The sequence below is a fragment of the Anas acuta genome, chromosome 25, assembly GCF_963932015.1.
Source record: "Anas acuta chromosome 25, bAnaAcu1.1, whole genome shotgun sequence".
In the NCBI taxonomy this organism is placed as follows: domain Eukaryota; kingdom Metazoa; phylum Chordata; class Aves; order Anseriformes; family Anatidae; genus Anas; species Anas acuta.
The window spans coordinates 2,523,663-2,539,658 of record NC_089003.1 but is presented as its reverse complement, the minus strand read 5'-3'; the positions used below and the strand labels follow the sequence as shown (position 1 = coordinate 2,539,658).

Below are 15,996 nucleotides of genomic sequence, written 5' to 3'. Positions count from 1 at the left end.
TCCTGCTGTGCCCTGCGCATCCCCTTGGGGTTGGGGATTGAGCCACCTGCCCCCATTTTTCCCAGCAAAGAGCCCAGCAGCAGAGGCTGTAGTGCCAAAGCTTTATTGCAGCAAGAAAGATGCACCAAGGGTGCCAGTGCTCTGCACGGCGGGGGCGATGCTTATGCAGCTGAGTCTTCGGAGCTCCGGCGGCCAAAATCCATCCAGTCGGGGTAGAAGTGGTCGTGCAGGGCCTCGTCCCCCTCGTCCCCCTGCACGAAGCCCTTGCGGTCTCTCAGCTCTGCTGGGGCAAAGGGAGCGGGGTCAGAGCCACCCGGGACCGGGGCTGGGCTGTGCCTTATGGGGTTCCCCTGGGGCTGCCCACCCTGTGCGTCCCGTGGGGCCGTGGTACCTGCGAACATGTGGGGTAGGAAGCGGGAGATGAGGTGCTGCTGCTCCTGGGACAGGGGCTCGGGCCAGTCCCTCCGGACCAGGCTGGTGGGGAGCCGCCGGGGGTCCCCCATGGCACCCGGTGCCTCCGCGGCCGGCCGGCACAGGCAGGCAGTGGCCACGACGGCGAGGATGAGGCCAACGCACACCTTTCCCTTCATGGCTGTGGAGAGAAGGGGAAGGGGAGCAGAGGGGCTGCAGCCCCCAAAGTGAGGCCAGCAGCTCAGTGGGGTGCAGGTGGGGCCGTGGGGTGCTCATCCCCAGCGCACGGCTGGTCCCCAGCCCCGCTCCATCCATCCTAACTGGTCCCCTGGTCTCCCTGTCCCCCTGTCCAGTCCCCAGGTCCCCAAACCATGCATCCCAGCAGGTCCCCGTGTCCCCACCATCCCTCCCAGGTCCCTCTCCATCCCTCCCAGCTGGTCCCCAAGTCGCCCCGCATCCATCTCAGGTCCCCCCCCCCATCCCTTCCAGCCTCTCCCCAGGTCCCCCCATCCTTCCCCATGTCCCCCCCCATCCCTCCCAGCCTCACCCCACGTCCCCCCATCCCTCACCTGCTGGCTGTAGGACTCAGGCTCACCTGCAGCCGAGCCCGGCCCCGCTTTTCAAGGCGCCCCCGGCCTCGCTCCTCCCCGGGAGGGGCGGCCCCGGCCGGCCCCCGCCGCGCCCCGCAGCACCCCCGGGGCTCCGGGGCGGCTTCTGCGGGGGGGACCGGGGGTGCAGGGGGGTACACACGTGTGTACAGACACATACACACACATACATGTATGCACATACACACACTTGATTAGTGGTAAAGTTGGCAGTGCTGAAATTAATGGTTGGACTTGATCTTAGACGCGTTTTCCACCGTAAATGATGCTATGATTCCATACACACGTGTATATATGCACATGTGTATTCATACACACACATGTATGCATACATACACATGATATATCCATAGAAATGCACATTTAGTGGTAAATGTAGTGCTAAGTTAGTGGTTGGACTTGATCTTAGACGCCTTTTCCAGCATAAATGATTCTATACACGTGCATATACACATATGAACACTCACCTCTAGACATACATGCACCTATACACACAGAGACACAAATGTATAGACATACACGCATACACATACATACACATAGTCCACTTTTGCCCACACACACTTTTTAACACATACAATTATGTGCACATATATCACAGTCACAGACTAGCTTGAGTTTTATATAGGTATAGCTACATAGCTATGTATATACATGCAGAGCTTGATAAACACTCTTTCTCTCTCTCTCTCATACAGCAATGTCTGTACAGAGACACGTACATGTATTTACACACACAAGCATACAATGCCACATGCACATTTACAAATATACCTCTACGTGTGTGTTTTTATATGCATGGTCTTATACATATGCACATATATAAAAAGAGTTAACGATATCAAGACGTATCTGTGTGCCTGCACACATGGGTTTATATGGCTGGAGACTATGGCACTTGGCCATGGCAGTATGTAGGTGTACAAAGTGTATTTCTTTACCTAGCTACCTGTGTGTATGGCTATATGCAGAAATGTGTGTGTGTGTGATTAGCTAAACATATATACACATACAGCTATTTATGCACATAAAAATGGATCTAGGTATAAATACTGAATATGCTTATAGATATACTGTCTCTCTAGATACACACCTATAGGCATACATGCATAGATAGTTATGCATAAACAAACACAGCTATAGTTATACAGAGCAAGAGGCAGACCAAGAGTGTGTGTAGGTTTGGTTGCATGGAACCTTTATCGATCACTATCAAGATTATATATATATAAAGATACATTGATTTATGTACAGAAATGTGTAGAAAATTATATGTACACAGCTAGATGTACTGCTGTAGTGAGCTACAGAAACATACACAAAGCTATAGGTGTACCCTACATATACCCATGCACACAGCTCTATACGCAAACGTACGGCCAGGGCCATGTGCACCATAAAGGATGCACAAAAAAAAAAAAAAGATGGACTCATAAAGGTTGGAAAAGCATGCAGACATTAACATTTATTTATACAGATTAAAACTACAAGGGGTGATTTTCCCCATGCGCATGCATAGACAGCTGCACATACCTGTGTGTGCATGTTTCTATGGCTGCAGCATGTACAGCACAGGTGGGTGTGTGTATTTACAAGCATCATGCACAGCTCATGCCTTTTACATGCATGTGCTGATTTTCATGACTAACTGCCCCACAACCTCCCCAGCCCCTTGCTGGGCTCTACGATGGGTGCTGGGGGAGCAGCATGTGGCCGGGGTGCTGGCTGAGAGCACCCTGCAGCGTGCTCCACTGTTGGGCACAGGCCTGCCACATGCATGGACCCCACAGCTGGGACCCCCCCATCCAAGGGGAGGCTTTGGGGGGGGGTCCCAGGGGCTCAGTGGAGCATAAACCAGGGCAAAACACTGGGTCTGGTATTTCCTTTCATCATCGATCGCTCCTCTCGTGTTTACCCTCAGCCCGTTGTGTTTGTAGAGGACATTTGTGTCACTCCTGCCATAAAAGAAGTGATATTCTATGGATTGGGCACACGCCGGAGCTTTGCTGCCTGCCCTTGCCCCCCGTGCCATGTTTGCAAAGCTCAATATTCGCCCTCTTCAAATAAATAAACCCGAAACAAACGGGCTTTGAATGGGCAGGAAAGCACCAGAGCCCCGGCACCTCCAGTGCTCCGCAGCGATCGATGGCTCGCTCCCGGGAGCATTTTTTACAAGGAACAAACAAATTGTTTTGCAATTTCTGGCTTTTAAAGGCTCGATCCGGGCCAAATGAGCCGTCAGGGTGACGGGGGCACGGTGGCTGCTTCCTGCAGCCCATCGGCTCGGCGGCGCCTTGACGCATGTTTGCAGAGTGACCGCGGGTGCTCAGCTCATTCTCTTCTCCTGGCTTCATCTGGCTGCTTGCTCCATCCCACCTGGACATCCCAAAAGACACCGTGGCAGTGGCCATCCATGCTGACTGTGTCACCGTGTCCCTTGCCTGCTCCCCAGCCTCAGCTGTGCCCACCAAGAGAAGCGGGGTTGCAGCAGAGCTGGCAAACGGCAGCGGGGAGCACCCCCGAGCTGGGTTTGCGGAGCAGTGGTTGTGCTGAAGGGAGGAGGTTCCGGACATCAAAATGGAGAGCGGGAGGGAAGGGAGGAGAAAATGAGTGCAGGAGCAAAGCCCAAAGCTGAGGACATCCAGCACTCAGCCTCAGCACCCTGCTGGCCGGTGACCCCGCAGTGAAGGAAACTGAGGCACAACCAGACCAGATCTGGGTGCGTGTGGTTGCATCCCGAGGACGTTTGATGGCCTCAGCTTTCACTCCTAGCCCCATGGCTTAAACACCCCATGTTCTGTTTGCTACAGGGGCTCTGTGAAAAGCTCCACCAAGCACGAGAGCCCCCAGGAGCTCAGGCAGGCAGCAAGGCCGAGCCTCACCGCCGCCTGCAGGCGCTCTGCCAGGAGCGGGCAGGGCACGAGGGCACCCGCTGTCCCCCTGCACCTCGTGTGATTGCAGCAAACTGGTGGCCGAGAGCAAAGTCTCACAGGGAAGTAAATGGTGCCACAGAGGGCTGAGCGCCGCACAAAGAACCCAGGCTGTGGCAGGAGCTTCACAGCAGCAAGCGAACAAAACCACGAGGGGCCCCTCTGTGGATCCGCTGCGGGGCAGGGTGTAAGCTCCCCCAGCACACAGGGTGCAATGCAGCAACACCCCCCTAGTGTGGGACACAGCCACCAGCAGGATGAAACACAAAGATTTCTGCTCATTTCTGGGGATTTCAGGACATTTCACATTGCATTTGCCCACCCCCCACAAGCAGGGCTGTTGTAAAATTGTTCCCTCGTGGCTCGTTCGGTGGCTCCGAGGCACAGAGGGAGGAAGGTGCTGCACCCCGCCGGGGTTCGTGTGCCTGTGGCAGCGGTTGCTGGCCGGAAGCGGGAGCGCTGACCTTGCAAACCTCGCAAGCAACAAGCACGAGACCTGGTGCGAGGGTGAACAGGCCCCAGCCAAGAGGGAATGACTCAACAGCCGCTCTGGGCCTGTTTACTTCAACTTTGGCCAGGGAGGAGGAAGCCACAGCTGCTCTGCCTTCCCCTTCCTGCATCAGGTCACACTAGGACATGCGGCCCAAGGCAGCGCAGAGCGCCCACCACCCTGCTTCGTCCTCCCACCAGGCTCCAACTCACACAGCAGCAGAAGCTGCCAGTCCCCCAGAGCCACCACCTCTTTAAAGCAAAGCATTTTGGCTCCACAACACAACTGAATCCACCCATCAAGTGCTTTTGAAAACCATTTTTATTTAAATAAGACTTTAAATACATTACATAAAACATTAAAAATGAAACCAAAAATCTGTTACTTCACAGGGCATTAGGCAGCAGTTGCTAGTAACACGTAAGCTCTGCAGCTCTATCTACAACGATACTTGTTACATTAGTCCAAAATTGATCCCTTGTCAAAAGTTTAACCCAAGGTACTGGTTCCTTCAAGTACACTGCCCGGTATCTTTGGGCTTGTACGACACCAGCACCTGCCAGGCCGGAATTGCAGGCATCCAGCCTTGAAGTCACTCTTCAGTCACTCTTCTCGTTCAAAAGTCAAATTTTTTCCCCAAATCCCTCTACCACCAGGAGCAAACACTGCCTAGAGTGAAGGTCCTGTCTCCCCAGGCCATGCCACAGCTCGCGCTCAATGCCTCGCTCCACGTGGGGCTGCAGGAGGCACCGCCAGTTACCGTCCATGGAAACGGAGGAGCCGCTGGACTGAGGAGAGATCCGGACGGTCTCTGGACTGACAGGCCGAGTCCCTTGGCTTAACTTGGAACATCTGGTTACTTTTAGCTTCAGGCCGGGCAGTGCCAAACGCCCGATTTACCTCTGTTAAATGAGGGACAGCAAGACGAGATAGCATGGGCTCGTGTCAGTTTATTACATCACTGAATTACACTAGTCCAGACTGAACAGTGGACCCAAGATTGTTACATTACACAAACCGGCTGGTTTTAAACTTATGACAAGGGACAGATGGGAATTTCATTGTAAGGAAATCTTCTTGCATAAAGCTTCAGTGACCCACAGGCACTTAAAACCCATGGACTTTCAGCTGGTCGTCTTTAGCCAGTCCAATCTGCAAGAAAAAAAAACGCACTTTAAAGCACTTCAAACCAGACAAGACTCCACGGAGATCCACACACTGCAGATGCTGTAGAACTGTCAGATCTCTGCTCCCCCCGAAGCATGGAATAAAAGTTATCCTGCAACTGCAAAACCTTGTTGGACAACATGTTACTTAAGAAATTCAGTAAGAAGAGAAAGAGCTTCCTCCATCAGTATATTTTAAAGACAGGAAAATGGGAATCTGCCTCCATCAGTATGGTATCTTAAAGCCAAGAACACGAGAACCTGCATCACGATTAAAGTGAAAAGTCACATTTGATGTAAAAATTAGCTATCACGTGCACCAGAACAAAACAAACCCTACCTCCACGAGGAACTGGCATATGTTCTTGCGCTGGTCACCTTGCAACTGAATCACTTCTCCATATTCAGGGTGTTCGATCACAGTACCATTGCAGGCAAATTTCTGGAGAGGGGGAGAAAAAAAAGAACGGAAAAAAAGATTTTTAGCAAGAAAAAGGCAAAACCTGCCCCCGCAGCTCCCCACCACCCCCCCCAGCAGCCACCACCCGGCTCCCTCCATCTGTCGCCGCCCCGGGGCTGCACCCACCTTCTTGAAGGCCTTCACCAGTTTCTTTTTATCGTAATCATCCGCGATGCCCTGGACAGTGGTGAGGGTCTTCCTGCCGTTCCGCTGCTGGATCCTTATATGGATGTAGTCCTCAGTGCCGGCAGGAAGCAGGTCATCACCCTTACTTGCATCAGCAAAGGGGTCTGCGGAGAGCGCCCATCAGAGCCGGCCGCCCCGCCCCTCCGCGCTCCCCATTGGCCACCCCACCTGTCTGTCAGCGCGAAGCCACGCCCCCTCCTTTCTCCCTACCCCCCCCCCCCCCCCCCCCCCCTCCTCGGCTGACGCAACCGGCCCCGGGAATAGCAACTGCGCCACGGGGCGGGGCCCGGCCGGGGAGGGGCCGCAAAGGCCCGGCCCGGCCCTGCCCCGCCGCCCGCCGCACAAAGGGCGCTCACCGAAGGGTTGGAGGTTCTGGATAGCGGACATACGATACGCTTCCCTTCCCTCGGCGAGGCGGCGGCGGCGGGCGGCGGCTGAGGCGGCGGCGCGGCGGTGGCTGAGGCGGCGGCGGTGGGCGCGGAGGATGCTCTCGCGGCGGCGGCTGCAGACGCTGTCAGGGGGGCGGGACTGCGGCCGCCCGCTTATATACCGCCCGCCGTGACGTCAGCACGCACGGCGAGCGAGGGCGGTGATTGGCTGCCTCGCCGTGGGGGGGGGAAGTGGGGGGGGGGGGCGGTCGCGGCGCGCGGGCGAACGCGGCCGCGCCCTAGGCTGGGGAGAGGGGAGAGGGGCGCATGCGCGGCGGAGGGCGCCGGTGGGAGGGGGGGTGCGGGGGGGGGGGAGGCAGGCGGCGCATGCGCGGTGCGGCTGAGCCTCGAGGGGGCCTGGGCAGCGCCATGGGGGGGGGGGGGGGGGGGGGGGGAATGGGGACAGTGGGGGGGGGGGCTTGGGGACAGGGAGGGGGTAATGGGGACAGGAAAAGAGCTTGGGGACAAAGGGGGGGGCTTGGGGACAAGGGGAGGGGCTTGAGGACAGGGAGGGGGGCTGGGGACAAGGGCCAAAGGCAATGAGGGGGGGCTGGGGACAGGGAGAGGGCGTGGGGACAGTGGGGGGGGGGCTTGGGGACAAAGGGGGACACACCTGGGGACAAAGGGGGGGGACCTGGGGACAAAAGGGGGGACCTGGGGACAGCTGGGGGGGGCTAGGGATGAAAAGGGGGCCTAGGGATAGTGGGGGGGGGACCCTGGGGACAACGGGGGAGGGGGCTTAGGGAAAGGAGGGACCTGGGGGCAGGGGGTACTGGGAGCAACAGGGGGGACTTGAAGATGGGGAGGGGGCAGGGGACAGTGTGGGTCTTGCTCCCTCTGTCCCCCTTCAGCAGCCCCCCAGGGGACAGAGGTGGTGACCTCCATGGTGGGCCCTGGGGGGGCCCATGACCGTGTCCCTATATCACTGGCAGCCCCACGAGTCCCACCCGCTGCCATCCCAGGGGGGTGACACCGCCACGTCCCCCTTCCCCGTCACCTCACGTGGGCCCCTGAGGCCGGGGCGCTTTTTTTTTCTCAAGAAACGGCAGAAATGGGGCTCCTGGTGCTTCCTGCCTGGTGCTTCGGGAAAACTGATGTCCCCTGGCCCCTTTTTGCTGCGTGTCCTGGCCAGGCAGCGCAGCCCGGCCACCCCTCGTCACCTCCCTGGTCCCGGTCATATTGGGCAGATGAGGGATCGTGACGTCCTGGCTTGGTCAGGACACCCCCGTCACCCCGATCACATCGTGGGAAGGGGCAAGCTTTGGGGATGTGCTGTGACAAAAGCATTTTCCGGAGCCATCCCAGCAGGGGAACGAGCCCAAGAGAGGCCTCGGGTCCTTCCCTTGAAACCCCACACACATTCGGGATGTGACCAGATGCCCTTCAAAACCAGGCACATTCAATCCTTCTCCCAAATCCTAATTTCGGGGGCCCTCAGCCTGCATCTCGGTGTTCAGTGTGAGCTGCCGAGATCATTTCCAGCCTTCCTGGTGCCTGCCGTGTGCCCCAAAACCCCTCACGAAGCGGTGAGCGTCTCCCAGCACCGCCTCCATGTGGGGCCGCCGGCAGATGGATGGCCCAGGCAGCCCGAAGCTGCGTCGTGTGTGCTAAAAATACACCGAAACCCCAGATATGGAGGCCAGCAAATCTCCTACACAATTAATAACGGGGTCAGAAGCCATATAGATCCAGACAGAGCACAAAATCTCTTCTGGGAGCTGGTCAGAGCTGCTCATAGGGCCGGAATATCGCTGCCACGGGGACACGGCTCTGTCAGTGTGGGTCGTGCCAGGGGCTGTTTATCCCGGAGCTGTTCAGCTCCTTTTACATCTCCCACAGCCTCAGCTCCCGCTGTTAGGTGTTCCTGGCCTGCGTTTGGAGCCCCCTGGGAAATATCGGGTATTTTTTGGCAGGTTCTTGGCATCTGGGAGCGCTGCCATCAGTGGGGCCTGGCAGCTGCCGCGCGGCCTGGGCCTCGCGTCGTTGCTGGGGGCCTTCAGATAAAGCATTTATCATGCACCAGGCAGAGTGTTCCTGCTGTATTTTGGTGTTTCTGCTGTATTTTTGTGTTCCTGCTGTATTTTGGTGTTCCTAAGACATCCGTCCCCTTCCTGTGTCCCCATGTGAGGGATCAGCAGCAGCACTGGAATATTTTCACTGCCGTCCATGTGCTCCACGGCCGCCGCGCTCCAGCAGCGTGTGGCTCTTGTTCCTCGCCTTCTGAGCACGTTTTCCTCCTCTCCCGCAGCAGAAACCATCTCCAGCGGCCTCCTGCTGGGCTGCCCAGGCACCAGAGGGGGAATTGGGCATTTCCAGTGCATCTCGCTCCAAGTGCATCTGCTGGGGGAAAGACCGCGCATCCTATTTGGAGTCACAAATGGGCAACGGAGTCACAGCCACTTCTTGTCTTCTGCCTCCTGTTGGGCACGCTCGCCTCGTGGCTGGGCCAGGATGTACCAGAGAGATGATTTATCAGTGTCACTGCAGATTTGGCATCCATACCATACATCAGGGTTTGTATCTTCACCACCAGACCCCCAGAACCTTTGGTAAAACACCAGAAAGGCGAGTGTGTGGGTACCAGAGCTGGGCCCAGTGCTGATGTGGGGCTGGCCACTGCCAAAGAAATGGTTTCAATGTTTTTAACACCAGTTTTCCATCCTTCAGGGCAGAAGCTGCCTGTCCCGGGCTCCCCACGAGGTGGCAATGCTGCTCTCCTGTGCAGGAGCAGCTCTGCCGCCAGGTAAGGCTGAGCTGCTGCAGGCGCTTTCGTGCCCAGTGCCTGGAAAAAAATAAAAATACTAAAATAAAATACTAAAATAAAATAAAATACTAAAAAAATATATAAAATAAAATAAAATAATAATAAAACAAAATATAGTACAATAATAAAAAAATAAAATAATAATAAAATAAAATAAATAAAATAGAATAAATAAAGTAAAGTAAAGTAAAATAAAATAAAATAAAATAAAATAAAATAAAATAAAATAAAATAAAATAAAATAAAATAAAATAAAACCACCTCCAGGCTGACCACTAGCTCTGTGCACAGGAAAATCTCAGTGTGTGGGGCCGTGGCGGTGTCTGGGGAGCTTCCAGGTGCGTTTTGGGGTCACCAGGCGGAGCGGAGAGCCCCCGGAGCAGTTTGTGTCCTGCTTTCCTGGTTCCACAGCACCGCAGTGGTGCTCGGGGCTGGGGCTGGCTTTTGGAAACCACCTCAAACCTTGGCAATGAGGGGCACAGACTGGGCACGGCCGGGCTCTGCGGCGAGGAAACCCACAGATGGAGAGGGCAGGGGCTGCCCAGTGCCCGTGCTGCGGCTGCAGAGGAGCTGCAAGGGGAAAAGCCCCCGAGGGCACCGTGTGTGCACCCTCTGTGCGGGGTCCTGGGTGCTTTTGGGTGGGCGACTGACCTTTGGTGAGGCCACAACGCCGTGCTCTAGGGATGGGAGGGAATCCTCCCAGCCTTTAGCACCCACAAATCAGCTTTTCTCCTCTCGCATCCTTCCTGCAGCCTCCACGTGACTGCACAGACCCAGGTTCGGGACAAGCTGGATTTTTGACGCACGCCGTTTGATCCCATTAATCAGCGCCGACAGTCATTAGCCCTGATGATTAATTAACCTGCTCCTGGAAAGCGCTGGGGCACAGCCGGGGTGAGCCCGGTTGTCACGGGGCCAGCGGCAGCGCAGGGCATCCCGCGCTGTGTGCTCAGAGGCCACCTTCCCTTTGTGCACGTGGGAATTCCTGGAAATTCACATCCCAAAGTTTGCAAACCCTGGGAAAAAAAATAAAATAATAATGAGTGAGGGAAACGACCTCTGCCCACCCATGATGAAGGCCGGGGGATGCTCTCTGTGCCAACCCCCCACCCCCCCCATCTGTGGGATGCTGCAGGGACGGAGGGGCTGTAATGGGGACATTCAAAGGCAGTCTCCAAAGCATCCCCCTGGACACCGCAGCCTGTCCCAAGGCCACCCCTGGCTCCTGCCTCACCCGGGGACCCTCCATCAGGAATTTGCCTCCGGCTTCGTGCCTGTTGCTGCTTTCTAGCGGGGCGCACGCAGCCTGGGCTTTGTGGGGCTGGGGTCGGGGCTCGGTGCTGAGCTGCAGCCCCCAGGGCTCCCACCATGACCAGCTCTCCTTCTCCTAGCAGGGGCCTTCCTCCCTCCCTGCTCAGCCTTCCTCTTCCTCGACACCCGGCTGTGAAACCTCTGCTCTCCGCGAGGTGCCAGGAGAGCTCTGAGCACGGGGCTCAGCGCCGGGGAGCCGCTGGGTGCTGCGAGCAGGCACAAGCCCTGCTCAGCCTCTCCCTGCCTGCACGCTCACAGCGGGGCCAGGCAGCTTCCTCCGGTGGGGAAAAACTCCCCATGACTGGGGGGTGGGCGTCGGGAAGCCCCCACAATTGGGGGCTGCAGCTCCGTCCCCGGGATCCGTGCCTGTGCTGTGGGTTTGGCCGCTTGCTTGTGTTTGGGGCTGGGGGGTGCCGTGGGTTTGCTGCGGAGAAGGGGAGCCAAAGCCCCCCTGCAGCCCTGGCCGCATCCTGGCTCACTCTTGCGGTGCCAGGACCTGCCCTGCAGTGGGGAATTGCCCCCAGCTGAGGCTCCAGCCCCGTGCAGTCAGCTCTTTTCTATCAGGGAAGGCATTAACCAAATGCCCACCGCTGCAGCGGGGTCACCGCACAGCCCCAGCCCTCCCTGGGGACCCAGCATCAGCCGGGAGCAACGGCAGAGCCCGAACCCACAGCAGGGGAGCGGGGAGAGGGAGATGAAGGGGAAAGAAGGAGGGGAGCAGCTCCCACCACCAGCACCCTGCAGACCCCCTGCCTGCCGTGGGGGCGTCTGGTGCAGAGCTGGGCTGCTGCTCCAGGACACGGTGAGCTGGGCATGGACCGTGCCACCCCCAGAGCCACCTCTGTCCCCCCCCTCCAGGGCTGCCCCCACCTCACTCAGTGACACAGAGCAAGGCCGGAGGGATTTCTGCTCCGGGGGGGCTCGGAGGAGGCGTTGAGGGCAGCTGGAGGAGCCGGGACAGGGGGAGCTGCGGTGGCACGGGGCTGACGCAGAGCCCTGGCACCGGCCGTGCCGGGTGGATCAGCCCCACTCAGCACCTCCGTGCCTCGGCCCCGGCTGTGTTCCCACACGCCAGCAGACGTGCTCGCGCTGGGTGTGCCCTGCTGCGTTGCACTTTTTCACACCTGGCTCACGCCGTCGCTTCTGAGCCGCTCATGGGTGCCGTGGGAAGGGGCAGAGGTGCTGGTGGGGGCATCCCAGGACAGCCAGGGGGGATGCAGCTGGGGCTGTACCACATCTCCTGCTGCTTCTCCCCCTGCAGCACGGCTGGGATGTGCACGTGGAGCCCTGCTCCACGTCAGGGAGAGATTTTGGGTCATGGAGAGACCCGGGCAGGGCCTTTGCTGGGGTTTTGGTGGGCCTGGCAGCTGGGTTTTGCTGGTCCCTTGGATGCTCACCACCAGCACCAGCACCAGGGAGGTCTGTGGCCACAGAACAGCCCATGCCAGGCCCCTGCTGGGGTGCCCAGCCACGGGGTAGCCCAAATGCTCTGGGAAAGGCAGCGACACTGCGCTCTGGGTGCCCCCAGGCACAGCCCCGTGCCCTGATGTTGCCTCGCACAAGGGGGACCAAGGCAGGGGCAGGGGGGCTGAGCCCTGCCGTGAGCCTGGGGGTCTCCAAGCTCCCCACGGGAGGAGCAGCCCCTTCCCTCCGGCTTTGCACTGCCTGGCTCAGCTCGGCCCTGCCTGGGGCTCTCCCTCTTGCTCCTGCTCCTGTTTCTGCCCCTGCTCCTGCTTCTGATCCTGTTCCTGCTCCTGTTCCTGCTTCTGTTCCTGCTCCTGCTCCTGCCGAGGCAGGAACCAGCCCCTCCGTGCAACCAGCCCGGCTCGCAGGCAGCCCAGGCTCCCTGTCCTGTATGATGGGAGAGAGGTCTCTGGGGTGCAGCCACCTCCTGCTGGGCCAGGGGTAAAGGGACGAGAGAGCTTCTGGGGGCATCATCAGCAGAAACAGGCACACGGCAGAGCCCGGCAATCCCCACTCTGCTGACTCGAGCAGAGCGAAGGGGCAGGGCAGACCAAACCCCTTGGTCAGCAGCCGCCTTGCCCCACTTTGTTTTTCACTTACCAGGCAAAACCCACGAGGGGTGTGAGCCCCAACCAGCGCACCCCAACCCCTGCAGCCCCTCCCGGCCCCGTGGCCAGGCACGCTCAGCCCTGCCTACACACAGCAACTCCCCGAGGGCCAAACACTGGCTGCTGGCCAGCGCCTTCCCGCACGGCTGGCAGAGCGCAGCCCCGTCCCGGCACGGCGCCCGGCGCTGCAGGGATTTATTTGCCTCTTACAAAACACTTGGCTCCGGCACCCGCCCTGCCCAGCCGGGATGGGAGCTGGCAGCGCTCACGCTCCGGGGTCCCAGCAGCCTGGGATGGGTGCTCCTGGTGCCCTGAATGGGGTCAGAGAGGTCCCCGTGCTGCCAGGTCCTGCAGCCGTCTGTCGCTTGTGCTGCTCCGGCTGCATGTCGGGGTGCAGCAGCAGCGAGCTTTGCCTATCTCACGGTGCTCAGGCCCCTTATCTCAGCAAGCCAGCCCGTGCCAGCCTGGCTGGGGGACAGGGAAACCTTCACAGGCTGTGCAAAGGTTGGCCACAGCTTGGCCACAGCCCCTTCTTTTGGCTAGGAGACGGTGGCGAGCAAAGTGCCGAACTCCTTTGCGCAGTGGCAGCGCCCCAGTGATCACAGCCGGGGCTGTGCCTTCCCCGGGAGACCCTGAATCCCCCAGCTCCTCTCCTCCGAGGCACTTCCAGGCACTGCTCTGGGCTGCTTTTTTTCCCCTGCCCCTCTGCCATGGGTGATTTCTGCAGTCCCTGAGCACGGGCACTGCTCAGTTGACACATGCACAGCCTTCCCGACAGCCCTGGTGGCACGGGGCTGCCCCGGACAGCCGGGCTGTGATGGAGCTGCTGCCTTTCTGCAAGCATTTCTGCTGCCGTTTGCTGCTGCTCTCGAGCCGTGGGCTCAGCCCTGCGCTCACCCTGGCTGGGGGCTGCGGCACCCCGAGCTGGGAGCAGGGTTTGGGTGAAACCCATGGGTCTGAGGGTGGCTGCCCCCTCCAGCCGGTGACACAGCTGGGTACAGGCACTGCCCGGCTCCCTGCTCCCCCATGGCCCTCCTGCTCCAAACACGGCTCCATTTCAGTTTCATTTTCTGCTTTTCATATCCTAACCCAGAGCAGGAACAAAAATCCACCCGCAACCTCCCCAACCTGGGGTCTCTCCGCCGTGTCCGTTTGAAGGAAACCCCCCAGGGGCACGGGGCTGCCCTGGAGACCCCCTCGGCCCCTCGAGGCCGCATCGGGGTGCGCTCCCGCTGCGTCAGCCCCGCGTTTCTTCCAGCTGACGTGGCCGCCCTGCCGCCGCCCTGCCGCGGCTTGCCCCCACGCCCAGCGCCAGGCTGTGATTAGCGAGGCGGGGGCCGCCGGCGCGTTCCCATCGCCCGCGTCACCACCGCCGCCCTCGCCGGCGCTGCCAGCCAGGTGTGTGCCGCGGGAGCCGCCGCTTCGCTGCCTAAAAAGGAAGCCACCCGCTCGCTCCCGATTGCAAAACTCCCTGGGCTGGGTGCTTGTGCTGGCTCCCTGCATTCCCAGCAGTTCCCAGGAGCCACTCGAAGCCCCGACGCCCCCCGCTTCCCCCGCCTGCAGAGCCCCCGATCATGCCCCGAGCCCCGTTTGGGGTCCCTGCGCGCATGGGGAGGAGGGAGGTGGGGAGGGGATGGAGGTGGGGAAGTGCACAGTGAGCGTGGAGCAGCCCCATGGCGTGGGACCCACGTGCTGTGCGTGGCTGTAGCATGGCCATGGTGTGGGCACGCGTGCCTCGCACCCTTCTGGGGCTCCTCTTGGGCTGTGCCTGGCCCCACTGCAGCCCCGAGCCCTGGTCCCAGCAGCAGATGCAGGGGGGGCTGGCCGTGCCAGCTCTGCACCAGCTCTGTGCAGGCCTGGCTGGGGTGAGACACATCCCAAGGACTCGTAGATGAGCCTGGGACTGGCTCTGGACACGCGGTGTTCCTGGGGGAAGCTCACATTCCTGCAGCTCCCGGTGCTCAGCGCAGGGTGCTGCGGCACGCACCGGCCAGGACAGCGGTGCCAACGGCGCAGCGATCCCACGGGGGCCTCAACGCTGGGTCCCTGGCACCATTTGGGAAACGCAGCAATGGTTGAATTTTGGGGAGCTGGCAGCTCCAGCCAGGGCTGTGCAATGGTGCTGGATCCTTGGGGTCATGGGGGACAGGGCAAGGCGCAGGGGACGGGAAGGACTCGGGTCCTTTCTTGTTGGTTTAGCTCCCAGGAGGGACGACGTGTGTCAGAAAGGGCTCGGCGGGTCCAGCCCTGTCTGTGATTCGGGGTATGCCAACTCCCTGCTGGGTACTGGCAGACTGGTGTCCTGAGCAGGAATGGCCCCACAGGCCCCCGGGCCCCACAGATCACCCTGTCCCCCACAGATCACCCCGTCCCCCACAGATCACCCTGTCCCCCCAAGGTCACCCTGTCCCCTTCTTCGGGCCTGGATCCAGAGCAGTCACTGGGGAGCCATCCCCTGCCAAAGCAGGGCAAGGGCCAAAGGTCCCACCCAGCCCAGCCCTGGCCACGCACAAGGCTCCGATCTCTTGGGGACACTGGTGCAATGCCCCCAGCTTTGTGCCACCAAACCCCACAGGTTCGGAGCCCCTGGGGAAGGACGCGCAGAGCCCGGCTGTGTTGGGGCACTGAGCTGCTCTGCACCCTGCAGAGGGGAAGGGCAGAAACGAGCCTTCCCCAGCACCTGTGGGGGCTCCTGAGGCAGCAGGAGAGGGCAGGGGGCTGCCCGCAGTGCCCAGGATGATCCCAAGACGGGGCCACCAGAGCCCCCACGTCCCCTGTGCCCGCAGAGCTCCCTGGGTACAGCCTGGGCTGGGCCACGCAGGTGGAAAGCTCTTTCTCAGGAACTGCCTGATGGTGAAAGTTGTTTCCCAGGCGTGGCTGGGGAAGGAATGCAAATCCTCTGAAGTCCCCTGTAATTACCGCCAGGCAAGTTACAGCTTGGAGCCGGGGCCGCCCCAGCCCCAGGCGTGGGAGCGAGCGGGGGCTGACGCAGCCGACCTGTCCCTGCAGCTCCTGTCCCCTCCTGCCCCAGGAACGCGCCCAAGGTGACTCACGGGGACCCGAGGGCGCACGGCATGGATGGGGGCACTCGGAGCCTGGGTGCTTGGGGGGGACCCCACTGGGCTCCTGAAGGCACGGGGGGGCCCCGTGTCCTGCCTCCTGCACGTGCC

At 59.8% G+C, this 15,996-nt stretch overlaps 2 protein-coding genes and 1 long non-coding RNA gene across 10 annotated transcripts; 1 reads left to right on the top strand and 2 right to left on the bottom strand.

Moving 5' to 3' along the window:
• Positions 1 to 87: 87 nt before the first annotated feature.
• LOC137844394 (uncharacterized) lies at positions 88 to 1,078 on the bottom strand. The gene is made up of 3 exons (XR_011089891.1): positions 981 to 1,078; positions 392 to 624; positions 88 to 283 (listed from the first exon to the last, which is right to left on the bottom strand). It is a non-coding gene; the product is annotated as an uncharacterized lncRNA (long non-coding RNA).
• Positions 1,079 to 5,369: 4,291 nt separating this feature from the next.
• On the bottom strand, positions 5,370 to 6,776 carry EIF1 (eukaryotic translation initiation factor 1). Its single transcript, XM_068661028.1, has 4 exons — positions 6,608 to 6,776; positions 6,192 to 6,355; positions 5,946 to 6,047; positions 5,370 to 5,591 (listed from the first exon to the last, which is right to left on the bottom strand). Exons 1-4 carry the CDS (start codon positions 6,636 to 6,638, stop codon positions 5,547 to 5,549), a joined length of 342 nt encoding a protein of 113 aa, XP_068517129.1. The 5' UTR covers positions 6,639 to 6,776; the 3' UTR covers positions 5,370 to 5,546.
• A 1,058-nt stretch (positions 6,777 to 7,834) lies between these two features.
• LOC137844607 (uncharacterized) lies at positions 7,835 to 10,474 on the top strand. 8 transcript variants are annotated; one of them, XR_011089953.1, is made up of 3 exons: positions 7,835 to 9,192; positions 9,347 to 9,422; positions 10,196 to 10,474. XR_011089953.1 is itself a non-coding variant. In XM_068661077.1 (2 exons), the coding sequence occupies exon 1, from the start codon at positions 7,867 to 7,869 to the stop codon at positions 9,145 to 9,147; it is 1,281 nt and encodes a 426-aa protein (XP_068517178.1). In that variant the 5' UTR covers positions 7,835 to 7,866; the 3' UTR covers positions 9,148 to 9,192; positions 9,347 to 9,569. The 8 variants fall into 8 exon arrangements, 1 of the variants encoding a protein (XP_068517178.1); XR_011089955.1 differs by having other exon boundaries at positions 7,835 to 9,252; positions 9,355 to 9,422; XR_011089951.1 differs by adding an exon at positions 9,735 to 10,081 and having other exon boundaries at positions 7,835 to 9,422.
• The last annotated feature ends 5,522 nt before the right edge of the window (positions 10,475 to 15,996 follow it).